The sequence below is a fragment of the Coturnix japonica genome, chromosome 18, assembly GCF_054131305.1.
Source record: "Coturnix japonica strain WE chromosome 18, WE-NBRP24, whole genome shotgun sequence".
Taxonomy (NCBI): Eukaryota; Metazoa; Chordata; class Aves; order Galliformes; family Phasianidae; genus Coturnix; species Coturnix japonica.
In genome coordinates this window covers 10,925,557-10,941,669 of record NC_140680.1, presented here as the reverse complement: position 1 = coordinate 10,941,669, position 16,113 = coordinate 10,925,557, and the positions used below count along the sequence as shown (strand labels likewise).

The window sequence follows — 16,113 nt, the reverse complement described above, 5'->3', positions numbered from 1 at the left end:
AAAGCTTTGTTTCCGGGGTTTCCCCTCCTTTGCACCTTGGCAGATCCCTGGGTTGCCCTTGCCTGGTTTTAGCAAGCAGAGAGCAGCGAGGCAGTAATTAATCCAGGGGGCAGAGCAACAGCAGCGCTGAGCAGGAGATGGTGCTGAGCCGTGACCTCGCAAGGGCATCGCGCTTAGCCAGCACCGTCCCTGTGTTCCTGCTGTGCCCCATTGCCCGTGCAGGGACCGAGTCACCGGCACCAGCATCTGGAGCACAGCGGTCCTGGCCGTGCCCCGAAGGACGGACGGGAGGCACCGCCGCCCGGTACAGGATCTGGAGCGATGGATGTGGGGCCGGCCGCTCCCAGCGCTCCGATCCGACAGCTGCAGCGGTCAGTAATAACTGCAGCCCTCAACGTGATGAGCGATGTATGGAAAATCGCCTCGCTCATCCGCTGGAGCGTTCTGCCGGGGGCAGGAACCCCCGCTCGCCCTTCTGCAGGTGGCCAAGTCCCCCCCGCACTCTGCCCTTCCGCAACCCGCTGCCTCCGCTCCCTTCTGCCGGCCTCACCGAGCGGCCCCCGCCCTCCCCGCGCACAGGAAGGAGGGTCGCGGGTGGGCTGCGGAGGTGGAGCCCGAGGAGGGGCCGCGCCGCTCCGAGAACAAAGCCCCGCGGCTCCCCGCGCCGCCCCCACCCCCAGGGGCAGCTGAGCCCATCGCGGAGCGGCCGCGGCCGGCAGCTGCTCGACAGCTGCTGCCCAAACCCCGCAGCATCGCAGGGCGGCTCCGGATCGGGAACCGCTGCGAGCAGGGCGTGGGCAGGGAGCAGCGAAACGCTGCGTCCCGCTGTACATTGCGCCCACCGGCACCGTGCCCTGACCTTCAGGGATCGGGATCCCGTGTTTAGACCCACTTTACTGCTCGGGTTGCTGCGGGCCCGGCTCCTGCCTGGGATGGAGACGTGGGGCGGGCAGGGTGACGCCGTGTCTGTCCCTCGCAGGAGGGTGCTGACCCGTGTGGGAGCAAATGGAGACGGCTGCACCTCGGAACCAAAGACGGGGGCAGCTTGGAAAGAACTTTATGGGTTCATGCAGAGGCACAACCTGGGGGAGATGATGTCCCGCGTCGAGGGCTGGAAGGGCCCGGGGTGGGTTGGGAGCAGAGGGACACATCTGACAGCAGCGGGGATGGAGGGGAGCCCTTCATCCCATTGGCAACCCCAAAGGCTGGGCCTGGAGCACTGAGGGCACAACGGGGCAGAGAGGACAGTGTGGGGTCTTCGGAGGAGAAAGCTCCAGGGCCGGGGGTGCACGGGGTGGGGGAAGTTGAGATCACGGGGATCCCGGGGCAGAGCGGGACCGAGGGCGCATCCGCGGGATTCGGGGTGCCCAGAGGGTTCGCAGCCGGGATTTGGAGCCGGGGGTGCAGAGCGGCTCCTCGGGTCGAGCTCAGCGCTCCGCTCCAGGAGCTCGGCCCCTCGGCGGGTGCCGGTGGGGGTGGGTGCCCCAGGGGTCGCCCCGGGGGAGCGGCGGGGGCCGGGGCGGGGGCGGGGGCCGGGGCGGGGGCCGGGGCGGAGGGGGGGCCCGCCGTTCGCGGCGCTAGGACCGGGCGCGGCGGCGGGCGGAGCCTCCCCGCCGCTCGCCCCTCCGCCCGGCCGCTGCGGCAGTGTCTCGGAGGCGGGCAGGCGGCCGGTCCCTCCGGTCCCCCGGCAGCATCCCGGCCCCGCCATGGCTGGCGTCGGCTTCGCGGCGCACCGCCTGGAGCTGCTCGCCTCCTACCAGGACGTGATCGGCGAGGACAGCCCCACCGACTGGTGAGCGCGCCCGTCGCCGCCGCCGCCCCTTTGTCCCCGCCGCCCGGGGCCCTTTGTGCGCGGAGCCGCCCGGTGCACCGAGCGCGACGCAGCCGCCAACACCGGGACCGCGCCCCGCGCTGCGCCCTCCGTGCCGCCCCGCCGCCCCCCGCCACCTGCACCGGGCCCGGAGCCCCGGCACACAAAGGCGGGCGGGGCCGGCGGGACGGCGGAGGGGGTGTGCCCGGCCCAACGCCCCCGGTGCCCGCACCTGCCCGCCGCACCGCACCGCACCGCATCGCGCTGGGCCGGGGCGCGGCCCCGCTTTGTCTGCGCCGGGCGGCACGTGGGGGCACCGGGAGCCCCGCTCCGAGCCCCGTCTCCTTTCTGCTGGCGGCACCGCGCGTGGGGAGCGGCGGGTGGGGAGGGCCTGGGGGACCCTCGGTGCTGGGCCCGGTACTGGGATGCGGTGGAGTTTTGCCATTGTCTGGAACCGGGGCTGGGTTAGCGGGGACGGGGAGCCCTTAGCCCGGTCTCGGCGGAGCCAGGCCCGCAGCTGTGAGGGAACCGGCGTCCCCGCTGCTCCCGGTTCCCGCAGCCCCGGGGGGAGCGCTGGGTACCCGGTCCCCGGGAGGGCCGTGCGGGGTGCCCCGGGGCTGGGATGCGGTGAGCGGAGCAGGGGGTGGGGACACTCTGGGGTGCTCCACCTGCACCCTGATCCCTCTGGCACCCTGTGCTGGGGGCCTGGTGGTTCCAGGCTACAATGCAGCTTTGATAAGGGAGCAAATCCCACCGCAGCTCCATCGCTGCCGCCCCCAGCCCCAGCTGCCCTCTGGGACCCCCTGCCCTTGTCCCCTGGGTGGTCGCGTGGGGGTGCTGTGCGCACCCCAGAAGCTGGGACTGGTGCGTGCCATGCGTGCTGAGCTCCTGCCAGGCTGCGTGCTGCTCTCCTGCTGGGTGTCCGCTGGTTGGGCCTGAGCATGGCCCCCCCCCCACCAGTCCCACTCTCTGGGTCCCTCCAGCCCTGCTGGTGGCACGGTGGGTGAGTGCGGTGCGTGTTGGTGGCCAGGAGGCAGCTGTCAGCCCCGGGTACATCTGGCTTCCCAGCATCTGCTGCAAAGGATCGTTCCCTGCCAAAGCTGCTGAGAGCAGCAGAATCAATTCCCTGGAAGGCAAGCGCTGGGAGTGGGCCACCCCTCTTCCAATATTGAGCCCCACAGCTCCTTTGTTGTGTCTGAGCCCCGTGCTCCCCATCTCCTCCAGTCCTCCATCATCTGTGGTGCCCAGCGCCAGCAGGAGCAGCATCTCCACTGCAAGGCCTGGTGCCCATCTTCGGTGCAGGATGGGGAGCGGTGCTGGGGGACCATCGTGGCTGGGGGACTGTCCCCAAATGTTGGAGCTGGGCAGGGCGAGCCGGGGCTCTGAGGACACTGCGCTGTGCGGCTCTAAGCTGGCTCGGGGGATGCCGGGATCCCCGTGGCCACGGGATGTTTAGTCTGGGATTTCCCCCGCCCCAGCCCAGTCCTGGAGGGTCCGAGGCTCCCCTCCCCCTCCCCAGCCTCGCGGAGGCTGCTGGGGCCCATTACTCGATAGGAAAGGAATTTGGTGCTGCTTTCTGAGCACGCCGACTCCCTAGAGCTCGCAGCCACATTGGAAACACATGTGCCCGGGTTGGGGCAGGCAGAATAGGGCACCCCCCCGTTCCTGACCCTGCATGGGGGGCAGACGGCTGCGGGAGAACCGCTGTGGTCTGGCACAGAGCAATGGAGGCTGCAGAAGGGCAGTGGGCTCTGCCCCCTTGTCAGTGATGGGGAGATTCAGGTCACAAGCATCCCCTGCTCCCTGCCTGTCCCTGTGTCACCCATGGGTGATCTCAAAGCTCCGATGCTGGGGAAGCTGCATGGGGGGATGGAAGCATGGAAGGAGATGGTCCATGGGGTCGTGGTGCTGTTGGTCCCTGCTCATGGTGATGCTCTGGGCTGTGTGCGGGGCTGGGAACACTGGAACTGTCCCTCCTAGTGCTGGAACAGGCTGTTCTGAGGGCAGAACCTGCAGTGCTGAGCTGCAGGAGCACCTCTGGGTGCCAGCAGCAGCGCTGTGCTCAGGGTGCTGCCCTACACAGGGGGATGAGGGGGTGGGCAGCAGGCAGCGGGTGCTCTGGCTGTTATGCCTTGGCTGTGCCCTACTTTTGCATCCTGTTCACTCTGCCTTAAGAACCCCACGGTCCTGCCTGCAGCCCCCCACATTGCAGCCCTGTCCCTGGGGGAACAGAGCAGGGCCAGGGCTGGAAAAGCTGCCTTTTTCAGCGCTGTGAAGCCTCCCTGCTGCCTCCAGCCTGGGAGCTGCGCCGGCTCAGGCGGCCGATTAGCGGGATTTGGATGTGCGGATTAAAGTCAATCTTGTTGGTGCAATTATCTGTAGCTCACTGCGAGAGCAGGGCTGGGGGGAGACTGGGGGCTACGGGTGCTGCAGGGCGGAGGGAGCCTTGTTTCCCCCTCTTTGTTAGGCAAGGCCTTAAATTCCTTTTATTTCTCAGCTGGAAGGAGGCAGCCGAGGCCCAGGATGGAGCTGTGTGGCTCTGGTGCGGGGCTCTGCCCATGGGGGGCACCCGCTTTCCATTCCTGCTCCCATCCCTGCTTTCCTTCGCCACTTCCACTTCCCATCCTCACTCCCCATCTCCCATCCTCGCTCCCTATCCCCTTCTTGGAAGCCACCAACTCGGGTGGGCTCCTCCCTCCCCAGCACCGCAGGGATTTTGGCTCTGTGTTGCTGCCGATCGGCAGAGCCGCCCACCCAGCAAAACGATAATCTGGGAGGGGGTGGGGGGGGGAGTCCGGCACGGTTGGCCCCGGCTCCCTGGGCACAGCGCGTGACGGTGGTGGGTTTGGGCGCCCGCCAGGTCCCCGCTGCCTGCCTGCCTCCCCCGCTCCCCTCCACTAATCACCTCGTCATCGGGGCGAGCTGCATCCCAGCTGGGATGGGGGGTTGCCATGGAGATAGAGGATGCTGGTTGCCTAGCAACAACCATCCCCTCGCCCACCCGCCCTGGACCGATTCAGGGCACGGCGTTCTCCCCCCACGTTGCTGCCTGCCCACACTTGGGGACTTGCAGGGGGTCCCGTGGAGCCCCGGGTGGGCTCATTGGGGCACAGCGGGGGTGCGAGAGGGTTTTCCCAGCCGCGGGGAATGGTTTCCAAGGAACAGTCTCCATGACGGCCCCAGCACACCCCGGCGGCACATTGATTTGCTGCCGCTGGAGCTCTGGCGTCCTCCCCCAGCCTGGTGCCTGGCGGGCCAGTGGCTCACGCAGCCAGGAACGTGAGCGGCCCCATGCAGGCTGTCCCCAAAGCCAGCTGACCCCATGGGACTGCAGGACAGGGATGGGTGTATGGGCAGCTGGGAGCACTGCGTCATGTGGGATGAGTGCAGCAGCACCCAGACGGTCCTTGTGCCGAGTGACCCTTCTGTGCCTGTCCTTGGGGCCTCGCTCCATAGCTGTGAGCTGTGCGGTGGAGTGCCCTGCCCCATATTCTGTGTGCAGGAGAGCTGCCCTGTGCTATGGAATCTGTGCTGGATCCTTTGTGTGATGGTGGATTAAGGGACCTTTGGCACTGCCACTGGTCCCCAGACCCTGGCTTGGGCTCAGTGTCAGCAGCAGAAGGGGAGGTGGGGAGGCTGCCTCATGCTGTGCAGAGCCATTCTTACCCCCTGTACCCCCCCAGGGCCCTCTACACATATGAGGATGGCTCCGATGACCTGAAGCTGGCAGCATCAGGAGGTAAGGTCATGTCACCCAACCCCCATTTCAGCCAGGGCTCCTGGTACAGGGCTGCCGTGTGCTGAGAGTGCTGTGCACTGTGCCAGGAGGGGGTCTGCTGGAGCTCTCTGGGCACTTTGAGATCCAGAAGGTGATGTACGGCTTCTGCAGCGTCAAGGAGCCCCAGGCCGTGCTCCCCAAATATGTCCTCGTCAATTGGGTGAGTTGGGCAGCGTGGGGACACCTCCTGCTGAACACGGGGTCCTGAATCAGGGCCACTGCAGAAAGGCACAAAAGAGTGACCACGGGGGGTGCAGGTTGTCAGCGGGGTGGTGGGGGGCACACTGACCCCCCCCTGGCTCAGCACCCCCCTGGATGATGCAGGTGGGTGAAGATGTGCCCGACGCCCGTAAGTGTGCCTGTGCCAGCCACGTGGCCAAGATCGCTGAGTTCTTCCAGGTGGGTGATGTCGGGGATGGGGACTGGGCCTGCTGGGGGGGGGTCTCTGATGAGTTTTGCCCCCACCTCCCCCAGGGTGTGGATGTTATTGTCAATGCCAGCAGCGTGGAGGACATTGACCCAGGGGCCATCGGGCAGCGGCTCTCCAATGGGCTGGCGCGTGTCTCCAGCCCCGTGCTGCACCGCCTGAGGCTGCGTGAGGATGAGAATGCCGAGCCCGTGGTAACGTCCCCACGTCCATGTGGTCAGGGTATCCCCTGCACTGACCCCAGCCCTGTCCTTGACACCCTCTGACTCTGCTCCATCTCAGGGCACGACCTACCAGAAAACTGATGCCACCGTGGAGATGAAGCGGCTCAACCGGGAGCAGTTCTGGGAACAAGCCAAGGTGGGACGGCGAGGGATGGGCGGAGGGCACGGGGTGTTCCATGGGATGGGTTGTGACCCCACGTCCCATCCCTGCAGAAAGAGGAGGAGCTGCGCAAGGAGGAGGAGAGGAAAAAGGCGCTGGATGCGCGGCTGCGGTTTGAGCAGGAGCGCATGGAGCAGGAGAGGCTGGAGCAGGAGGAGCGCGAGAGGCGCTACCGGGAGCGCGAGGAGCAGATCGAGGAGCACAGGCATGGGGCCAGCTGGGGGTGTGGGGGTCAGCGGTGCTGGGGGGTGGAGGGAACCACGCTCAGCTCTGCTCCTGGCCCCATTGCAGGAGGAAGCAGCAGAGCATGGAGGCGGAGGAGGCCCGGCAGCGCCTGAAGGAGCAGTCCATCTTTGTAAGTGCCGCGAGGAGCTGGGAACTGGGTGGTGGTGGTGTCAGGGGTGATGGTGTTGGGGTGATGGTGTCAGGGGTGATGGTGTCGGGGTGATGGTGTCGGGGTGATGGTGTCGGGGTGATGGTGCCGTATCTTTGCAGGGGGAGCAGCAAGAGGAGGACGACAGGCAGCAGCTCCGGAAATCAGAGTCAGAGGTGGAGGTGAGCTCAGCACCCAGAGCTGTCTGGGACCTGGTGTGGGGCAGCCCCCTGCTGCCTGGGCTGGGGGTCCCAGCCTTGCTCCTCCCTGCAGGAGGCTGCTGCCATCATTGCCCAGCGACCCGACAACCCCCGGGAGTTCTTCAAGCAGCAGGAGCGGGTGGCATCGGGCAGCAGCGACGCCATCTCGCCGGGTAGCCATAGGACAGGTGAGGGGCTGAGGAGCACAGGGGGGGTTCAGTACACGAGTACATTGCCACCGGGGCACTCGCAGCTCATCCACAGAGGGGTGGGTGTCCTCTGCTGCCACTTTTGCTGTGGTTCTGGGTACTGGGAGGACTGCTGTCATTCTGCTCGGCACCACCACTGCCACAGCTCCTCAGATGGGCACCTGCTGCCACTGGGACGGGGCTGTGTCTGCAAAGAAGGGGTCCTGCAATGGGGGAACTCAAACTGCTCATGGCTGGGTGCCCTTTGCACCTGCTGGCAGCATGGTTCAGCTGTGGTGGCATCTTGGGGACTGGGTGCTGGCTTGGGAAAGAAGCTTCGACAGCTGAAAAGGGGCAGAGGTGGGGCTGAGGCTGGACGACTGCAGTGGGGCTGATGTGGTGTGCCCCTGGCTGGATGCATGTGGCACACATTGTGTATCCCACAGTGTACGTGCCCAAGGGTCCCCATTGCTTGTACGCAGCAGGGCAGGATGCCCATTCTGGGTCTGGTGGTACCTGCTGGCCCTGGCAGCAGGACTCTCTGCAGACTATAGGTGGGGTGGCTGGCAGGGGGTGCTGGGCTGCCCCACAGTGCAGGGTGCAGCCCTGGGGCTCTGCTTGCAGCTCTGGGTGCTGGCTGTTCTGGTGGGTGCCTCTGCCATGGGGACACGCTGTGGGGCTGTGCTGTGGATCACGCTGTGGGCTGTGCTGGGGGCTGTGCTGGGGGCTGTGCTGGGGGGAGCTGTGCTGAGTGTTCTCGCTGTGAGGCAGTGCTGTGGGGTCATGTCTTGGAGCAACACTGTGGAGCTGTGCCTTGGGGCAGCACTGTGCGTTTTGCTGTGGGCTGTGCTGTGGGTTCCTGCTGTAGGGATGCGCTGTGCCTGAGCAGACAGATGGCCCCGAGGTTGTGTCCTGGCCCCTTTGCCCACCCGGCCTTGGTGCTGCCTCCCGTCCCGCCGTCCTTCTGTCCTGCTGTCCTGCTGTCCTGCCGTCCTGCTGTCCTGCCGTCCTGCTGTCAGTGCTGTCAGTGCTGCCTCCCTGCCGTCTTCCCCATCCCGGTGCCTCGGTGTCCCGGCCCCGCCATGGCCACTCTGAGCAGGGACTGACCCATCTCTTTGCTCTCTCTCTCTCCGTCCGTCTGTCTGTCTTTCTCTTGGCAGGTCGTCTGCACTGTCCTTTCATAAAGACAGCTGACAGTGGGCCGCCTTCTTCCTCCTCCTCCTCCTCCTCCCCCCCGCGGACCCCCTTCCCCTATATCACCTGCCACCGCACCCCAAATCTCTCCTCTTTCTTCCCATGTAGGTAGCTGGGAGCCTCTGGGCACGCAGCCCCTTGGCCCTGCACCCCTCCCCAGCTCTGCTGCTTGTGGGACCAGGGTGCAAGGACAGAGCCGTGGGATCAACAGCCAAGCACAGGGGGCCAAGGGGCAGCTCCTGTGCCCTGCGATGCATCAGGAGTCAAATGGGGACAGGGCAGAGCCGTGCCCAGGGATGTGATGCTGCTCCTGCGGGGCAGCGAGGGATGGATGAGGCTGTGTCCAGGACCGTGTGGAGCTGTGCCCATGGGGCAGGAGGAGGCACGTGGTGCCGTGACCCTCCAGCTAGAGAAAGTGGGCACCGTGTGGTGCCTGCAGAGAGCTGAGGCTGTGCCAGGGTTCAGTGGGGCAGTGTATGGGCAGCGTGTGCCAAAGCAGGGCTGGGGACTGCAGCTTGTGGGGCTGCCCAGAGGGGTACAGGGCTTGCTGCACCAGGCCTACCTCCTGCTCAAGGATGGGACTCGAACTGGGGGGGATGGCTGCGTTGCAACGTGCGTCTCACAGCTTTTGGGCAGAGTGCTGTGGGGCTCTGGGTTGCTGCTCCCTCCCCGTTCAGGTGTTCACCCCTCAGTGCAGGCGTTTCCCCCCAAGCCGTGTCTCCGTTGTCTGCAGGCAGCCAGTCCGACTACCGAAAGGTTTCGGCAATGGGCTGCAGCCCCTGCGAGTCCAGCCCGGCCTCCACGCCGCTGGGCGAGCAGCGCGCCCGCGCCACGGCCGAAGAGACGCCGGCAACGCCCAAAGGTGGGCGAGGGGCTGGCGCTGCCTGCTGCATCCCCCCTCATAAACCTGCATCCCCTGCTGCTGCATCCCAGGGTCCCCTTTGCAGCTCTCAGTGCATCCTCGCCGTATCGCCCGGTGCATCTCATGCGTCTCTGTTGCATTCCCGCCGTCCGTGTTGCATCTGCGCCGCATCCGCTGCTCCCTGCTGTTGCATCCCCACCACCACTGGTGCATTCCCTTCATATATTGCTGCATTCCTTGCTGTCTCTGGTGCAGCCGACGGTGCACTCCCCATTGTCTGCGCCGTGTCACACCAGTGCATCCCCCACCATGGCTGCCATGTTCCCAATGCGTCTCTGCTGGATGTGCCGCATTCCCCGGTGCATCCTTTCCTTCATCCACTGCATCCCAGGGAACACATCTGTCCTGCTGCACCTTCTGTTGCAATTTTTGTCTCCTTTGTTTCCCCTGGTGCATCCCTGATTTCCATTCTGCACTTCCGCCCCTTTTCCTCCCTTTGCCCCCCAGCTCCCAGCCCTCTCCCCTGCCTCCCCAGTGCTCCTCTCACCCCCACCATGTCCTACTGCCTCTCCAGAGAACACCATTACCGCCCACCCATCCCACCTGCCCTTCACCATCATCTCCCAGCCCAAAGCTCCCCCCATCTGCCCCTCAGTCCTCAGCCATCCTTATGGTGGGCTCTGACCGCTGTGCCCCCCATTGCAGACTCCCCCAGCCCCAGCACCCAGGTGGCAGAGCCGGCGGTGACCGAGCAGCACTGGCCCTTCCCTGGGCCTGAGGACAAAGCTGCAGAGCCGCCGGGAGACGAGCCCGACCCCAACCCCAGGCTGGCATGGACAGCAGGGGCTGACGTGCTGGGGGACCTGGTGGCCCTGGAACCCTCGGAGCCATCCCCAGCACCCGCTGTGCCCGACCCCCAGCCTGCGGAGACACCCGCTGTGGCCGAGCCCCTCATCGAGCTGTGGCAGAGTGATGGCGCAGCCCCCGCTGCCACCAGCACCTGGCCCCTGCCCGACACCCCTGCGGGACCCCCGGCTCCCCCCGAGGAAGGCACGCTGCTGGGCCTGGACGAGCTGCCCGAGCCCCCCGCCACCTTCTGTGATACAGAGCAGCATGGGGAGGTGGTAGAAGAGGAGGAGGAGGAGGAGGAGGCCACGGCGGGTGGGCCCCATCCCACAGAGCTGGGCTACCAGGAGGGCTACCAGGAAGGCCACGAGGTGCCCCCCATCACCAACGGGGAGATGGGCCCCAAGGACGGCACTGCGGGCCGTGGCGAGCAGGTGAGCACCATGGGGGCTGCGGGGTCACGGCACAGCGGGGTGGGGGTGAGGGCACAGCGCCTGCAAATGGCGGCACCCAAATCCCGCAGGCCAGCGAGGGCTACTTCAGCCAGTCCCAGGAGGAGGAGGCCCCGCCGCCCGAGGAGCCCTCGGCCAAAGCCCCGCAGCCCATCTTCTACAACAAGCCGCCAGGTGAGTGCGCGCGGCAGGAACGGGTGTGGGGGGGTCCAGTCCGCGAGGTGCCCCCTAACCCCATCCCCATAGAGATTGACATCACGTGCTGGGACACCGACCCGCTGCCCGAGGAGGAGGAGAGCTTTGGGGGCGACCTGTAGGCCCAGCGCAGCATGGAGGCCCTGCCGGCGCGGGGTGCGAGCGGCCATGGCTGGGGACCCCTCCCTGCTGGGGCCCCGCAGGATGGAGCCGGGGGGGCCGCCCCGCAGCACCCCGGGGTGCCTTTTTCAGCCCCCCCGTCTCTTTCTCTTTTATAAGTTGTCGGTAGGAGCCGTGTCAGCCCTCCCCCTCCCCTCTCCCCCCCCTCTGGCCCTGTGAACCCCTTGTAGGCCCCTCCCCACCCCAGCCCCCCGTTCTGGGGGGGGATACATGAGACCCCCGTGGTGCCCAGCTGTGGGATGGGGGCCCCATTCTTTTTGTCCCCCTCCCCCCTCCCCAGTACTTTGCACGAGTTAAAAAAAAAAAAAAAGGAAAAAAAGAAAAAAAAGAATAATAATAATAATAATAATAATAATAATAAATGAATATGGCAATAAAGTGACCCTACCGAGGCGAGGCTGTGGCCGGTGGTGCCCCCACCCCAAAGCACTGCAAGGTTGCGGGGATGCCCTCCTCACCAGGACCCCCCCAGCGCAGGGCTCGCCCCGTCCCCATTTCCCTCTCCCTGCTTTGCCCCTCGCTTGTCCCCCCCCCCCTCAACCCCCCCCCTTCATACGGTATAACTGTTTTTTGGAAAGCACAAGTTCTGTAACGGCGGCGTGCTGATGTATGTTAATAAATAAAGCGACTCCCGCGGGGGCTGCTGTCTGATGGGGGGGGTGTAAGGGGAGGGGGAGAGGTGCGGGTGTGTGTGGGGGTTGTTGTGAATGTGGGGGGGGTTGGTGTGGATGCTGGGGGTCCCTTTGCCCTGCGTGGCGATGGATCCGAGGCGAGCCGGATCCACAAACTTTTATTCTCAAACTGTAACAAACAAAATAAGAAACAGAGCAGAGTCTGAGCCCGGCTCCGAGCCCCCCCCGGCCGCGGGGGTGCCAGCAGGGGATGACAGGTGGGGGCGAGAGGGGGAACCAGCCCCTTCCGCGCTGGCGGCGATGGCCCGCGCCGGGGATGGGGTACCCAGGGAGGGCAGCTGAGCGCCCTCGTGTCGGAGGGGCACCCTTGGGTGGCTGCGGCCCCTCCCTTACACAGCCGTAGTCCTGCCGAACAGGGGCATGGAGACTGGGAGGTGCCACGGCCCCGGCTCGAAGGTGTCCCTGCTGCTGAGCTCCGAGTCCGTCCAGCTGGGGAACATGCGTGGGGAGCACTCTGCCTGCAGGTAGAGGTCCGGGCAGGCCGGGCCGGGGCTGGCCGAGCGGGGCAGATGCAGCGCGGAGCCGTAGCCGGTGTCCAGGAAGAGGGGTTTGTAGCTGGGGGGCTGCTCCTGCTTCTCCAGCCGCTCGTGGCTCAGGAAGGGCGCATTGATCTTGCGATAGAGCCCACGAGTGTCCATCAGCACCTCGCTGTAGGGTGGGGGGGGCTCGGCCATCAGCAGCGCCTCTTCATAGCACGGCGGCTTCGACAGGTCCGACTCTGCCGGGTAAAGCCCCCCCTCGGCGTCAGCGTGGCCCCCGTACCGCCGTGCTCCCCACTGGGGGGGACGCGCGCTCCGCGGCCGCTCCTTACCGTGCCGGCAGCTCCAGGGCCGGGGGGGTGGGATGTGGGGGTGGTGGTGGTGGTGGTGGTGGTGGTGGGGCTCCAGGCGCAGGCGGTGGGGGACGGCCATGCCGGGGGGGCTGCCCCCATAGCCCTCGTAGTGCAGCGGCTCCAGCTCCAGCGCTCGCAGGCTCTGCTCCCGCAGCCGCTCCTCCTGCTGCCGCTTGACGCGCCGCCGCAGGTAGCTGCAGAAGCAGCACAGCAGCACGATGAGCCCCCAGATGAGCCAGAAGCCGGCGAAGCAGGTGAGGAAGGTGTAGGTGCCCTGGGACATCACCATCTTCGCCGCCGGTCCGTGCGGGAGGCCCCCGCCTCTCCCTGCCCTCGGGGTCGGGGTCGGGGTGCTCAGGGTGGCGGTACGGCCGATGCGCTCAAGGCGGCCGATGGCCTCCCCATGCCGTGCCCGGCGCCGTCTCCTCCTGTGGGCACACGCCGTCAGGGCTCCGTCCTCGCCATGGGGCCGTGGGTCAGGCAGGGGGACACAGGGATGGCACGGCGCACAGCCCAGCCACTTCCCATTGCTGGGACGGGACCAACAGGGTCAGGGGAAGCCCTGCAATGAGATGGACACCAGCGTGAGCGCTCCCATGGTGACTCACTACACACATGTGGCCGTGCCTGGCCCCACACACCCCCTACGTATCTCCCCAGCGTACACCCTGCCATGGCTGGGCACCTGGAGCCGCAGACAGGTGCCCTCGATGCCCTCCAGGCCACGTGGCATCCTCCTGCCTGCTGCACCCTAAACATATGGCTGCCAAGTGCTGTGTAAGGTGCCCATAGGGTGCCATGGGGTACCCAGGGAGCAGCTGCAGCACGTGGCACATGGGAGCACACACACTGCAGCCGTTGGTGGCCTTGTGGCTGCAGGGGGCACACGGCAGCACTGGGGACATTGGGTAGAGGTGGCATTGGGACTGTCAGTACTGTAGGTAGGCTGGCAGCTCGGTCACCTTCAGCTGAGTGCTGTGCCCAGGGGGGGCTGCACACGGCAGCACGCAGCACCCATGGGTGCTGGCAGACTGGCACGTAAGCACCCGTCAGGATTATTATTATCACGGTGTGGGAGAAAACACAGTGGGGGAGCGGAGAGGTGGCGAGCGCCGGAGCAGCAGCCGAGGACAGGGAGAGTACGGCGGTGCCACGTGCCGCTGCACAGCAAAGGGTCCCCAGGTGGCACAGAGCAGAGTGTGACCAGTGAGGGGACCACAGCGGGGACACGGCGGGCAGGGGAGCTGGAGGGGAGCGGGCAGAGCAGCACGGCCAGAGGGCCGAACCATGGCGGAAGGAAGGAGGGAAGGGGAACGAAGGGGCTGGGGAAGCACACGGCATCCCTGTTCCGGGCGGCGGGGGCTGCTCCTCTGCTCTGCCGCGGGGGCAGAGGCTGCGCTTTGGGGGAACAGAGCCCCCCTTCCTCGGGGAGCGCGAGGCGGCGTTGCCGGCTGAGGGCAGCGCGGTGCGGGCGCAGCTGGACCCGGCTGCAAAGAGCAGCGACAGCGGCGGAGACAGGGCCGGGAACGGCGAGAGATGGCAGCTGCGAGGGAGCGGGGGCGGATGCAGCGGGGAGGAGGGAACGTCGGGGCCGGGGCTGTTCGGGGAGCGGCGGCGCGGGGCGCTCCGGGGGAGCCGGGGACACCCACGCGGCTCCCTCGGTGCGGAGCGGAGCGCCGGGCAGCGGGAACCGGGCCAGACCCGCCTCGTCCCCCTTTGACCCCGGCCTGGGCCCTGGTGCCCGGTTGGTGCCCGGTGCATCCCCGCGCGATGCCCGCGGGGCTGTGATGGGGATACCCGGCGGGGACCTCCCCGCTGCCGGTGCCGGGCGCGGCGGCCCCGTCCGTCGGTTCTGGTTCTCCTCCTCCTCCTCCTCCCCCACCCACCGGGAACGCGCGTTTCCGCCGGGGCGGGGGCGCTTCCCTCCTCCTCCGCTTCCCGGTGCCGACGGCCCCGCGCGCCCCCGCCCCGGCCCCGCTCCGCTCCCCGCCGCGCAACAGGCGGGGGCGCCGTGCCCGCTCCCTCCGCGGCTCCCGTTACCGGCGGCGGCGCACGTGGCTCAGGCTGCGGCTCCATAGGGCGGCGGCGGCGGCGGCGGAGCGGGAGGTCCCGGTGCGCGCCCGGTGCGCGGCGCCGCCGCCGCCTCCCGGCGCTGCCTTTGTCTCCGGTGAGCGCTCCCGCGCCGCCGCCGCCGCCGCGCGCCGCCCCGCCCGGGCTCCCGCCCCGCCGCTCCGCTCCGCCCTCGGCTCGGGGAGGGACCCGGCGGAGCCCCCCGCGCCTCCGCCCCGGGACCCGCGGCCACCGGCGGGGAATGACCGGGGCCGGGAGGGGGCGCGCGGACGGGAGCGCGGTGCCCGGAGGGGAACCCGCCGGCGGTGCCGGGAGCCCCGCGGTGCCGTCCGGTGTCGGTGCCGTCGCCGTGGGGCGGGGTGCCGAGCGGTGACAGCCCAGCCCGCCCTCACACCCGCGGTGACGGTCACGCGAGGACAGCGGCGGCACAGGGGCAGTGACCCCGGCCATCCCCCCCGCCGTGTGACCGATGGCGGCCCCTGTGTCGGGCGGATGGTGCCCGCGTGGCTCCGGGCTCACACTTGGCGCTGGGGGCCGAGTGCTCCGCGCCCCCCCCCGCCCCCTCCCCGCACCCGAGCGCCGTCCCCCGCCGTGGCCCTTTGTCCCCGGGGCTGTAGCAGCCGTTCCACGGCGCGTCACAGCCGTTGTCACAGCCGCCCCGAGGCACGAGCGCTCCGCTGTCAGCGGGCACTGCCCGGTTCCGCGTGGCTCCACGGCAGCGTGGGCACAGCACAGGGACGCGGCGGCGGCAGCACGAGGCCACGGCGCCCCCCGGCTGCCCGGAGCCGAGCACGAGGCGGTGACACGCTGCGGGGCTGCCCGCACGGCCGGCACACCGACACCGCTTCCTCCCCGTGGGCGCCGCGCACCGGGCGCGTTGTGAGCACGGCCCGGCCGGAAGGACATCATCCTCATCATCCTCATCATCCTCATCATCCTCATCATCCTCCTCCTCCTCCTCCGTGCTGGCCGAGGGCCGGGGCTGCAGGCCGTGCCCGCATCGTCCCCGCGGTCCCATCGCTGCGGCCGGCACCCACTCACTCACGCACTCACTCACCTCGCTGTCACGGCTCGGTGGGCGCAGGGCAGCGCCGGGGGGGGGCGGCGGGGCCGGGAGGGTCCCCGCGGTCACGGACAAGGCGCGGGACACGGCGGGCATCGTCAGCACGGGGCGAGGGCGGGCGGTGCGCACCGGGAGCCGGTGTCGCGCTGGGAGCCGGGCCCGCGGCCCCGTCAGCCCCGGGGCCGGGAGCTGCCTTCCCCACGGCGGCGGAGGGGGGGGGATGGGGGGGGAAGGCAGGCGGGGGAGCGCTCCCTGAGCCACATGGTGGGCTGGAGGAGGAGCCGTTGCCGAGGCAACAGCTGAGAGCATCCTTCACCCCTGAAAATCGTGCTCGGCGCTGCCTCCGCCGCCGCACGGCTCCGGGCACCGGGTACCCGCAGCCCCCCGCCGGCCCCGGCTCACACGGGGTCCGGTTCCTTGGCTCTGGCCTCGCTGTGTCGGGCCATTTCCATGCAGGGGCTGTGCAGCAGCAGCACGGGCACTGCACGCTGCTCCCACCTGTGGGCATGTAGATGGGGGCGAGGGACCCGCAGTCACTGGGTCTGAGCTGCTGCTGGTCAAAGCCAA

The 16,113-nt window shown here is 68.0% G+C and overlaps 3 protein-coding genes across 8 annotated transcripts; 1 reads left to right on the top strand and 2 right to left on the bottom strand.

The window, feature by feature from the left end:
• Positions 1–1,646: 1,646 nt before the first annotated feature.
• DBN1 (drebrin 1) lies at positions 1,647–11,522 on the top strand. Of its 3 annotated transcripts, XM_015876284.3 has the most exons (15): positions 1,647–1,792; positions 5,494–5,549; positions 5,636–5,748; positions 5,913–5,987; positions 6,063–6,209; positions 6,298–6,375; positions 6,453–6,604; positions 6,691–6,754; positions 6,895–6,954; positions 7,046–7,160; positions 8,321–8,458; positions 9,088–9,216; positions 9,922–10,496; positions 10,586–10,688; positions 10,761–11,522. In XM_015876284.3, the coding sequence occupies exons 1-15, from the start codon at positions 1,707–1,709 to the stop codon at positions 10,829–10,831; spliced, it is 1,962 nt and encodes a 653-aa protein (XP_015731770.2). In that variant the 5' UTR covers positions 1,647–1,706; the 3' UTR covers positions 10,832–11,522. The 3 variants fall into 3 exon arrangements, with proteins under 3 accessions (XP_015731770.2, XP_015731771.2, XP_015731772.2); XM_015876285.3 differs by lacking the exon at positions 8,321–8,458; XM_015876286.3 differs by lacking the exons at positions 8,321–8,458; positions 9,088–9,216.
• Positions 11,523–11,663: 141 nt separating this feature from the next.
• PRR7 (proline rich 7, synaptic) lies at positions 11,664–12,975 on the bottom strand. 4 transcript variants are annotated; one of them, XM_085519258.1, is made up of 3 exons: positions 12,700–12,846; positions 12,393–12,607; positions 11,664–12,299 (listed from the first exon to the last, which is right to left on the bottom strand). In XM_085519258.1, exons 2-3 carry the CDS (start codon positions 12,490–12,492, stop codon positions 11,911–11,913), a joined length of 489 nt encoding a protein of 162 aa, XP_085375384.1. In that variant the 5' UTR covers positions 12,493–12,607; positions 12,700–12,846; the 3' UTR covers positions 11,664–11,910. The 4 variants fall into 4 exon arrangements, with proteins under 4 accessions (XP_085375384.1, XP_015731779.1, XP_015731780.1 ...); XM_015876293.3 differs by having other exon boundaries at positions 12,393–12,975; XM_015876294.3 differs by having other exon boundaries at positions 11,664–12,607.
• LOC146757934 (uncharacterized) lies at positions 12,838–15,486 on the bottom strand. The gene is made up of 2 exons (XM_015876289.3): positions 14,454–15,486; positions 12,838–12,975 (listed from the first exon to the last, which is right to left on the bottom strand). Exons 1-2 carry the CDS (start codon positions 15,426–15,428, stop codon positions 12,964–12,966), a joined length of 987 nt encoding a protein of 328 aa, XP_015731775.2. The 5' UTR covers positions 15,429–15,486; the 3' UTR covers positions 12,838–12,963.
• Between the last annotated feature and the right edge of the window lie 627 nt (positions 15,487–16,113).

Coding starts and splice junctions, on each gene's coding strand:
- DBN1 (XM_015876284.3), top strand. CDS start 1,707: ATGGCTGGCGTCGGCTTCGCGGCGCACCGCCTGGAGCTGCTCGCCTCC. Junction 5,988..6,062: donor AGATCGCTGAGTTCTTCCAG/GTGGGTGATGTC, acceptor CACCTCCCCCAG/GGTGTGGATGTTATTGTCAA. Junction 6,755..6,894: donor TGAAGGAGCAGTCCATCTTT/GTAAGTGCCGCG, acceptor GTATCTTTGCAG/GGGGAGCAGCAAGAGGAGGA.
- PRR7 (XM_015876290.3), bottom strand. CDS start 12,702: ATGGTGATGTCCCAGGGCACCTACACCTTCCTCACCTGCTTCGCCGGC.
- LOC146757934 (XM_015876289.3), bottom strand. CDS start 15,428: ATGATGAGGATGATGAGGATGATGAGGATGATGAGGATGATGTCCTTC.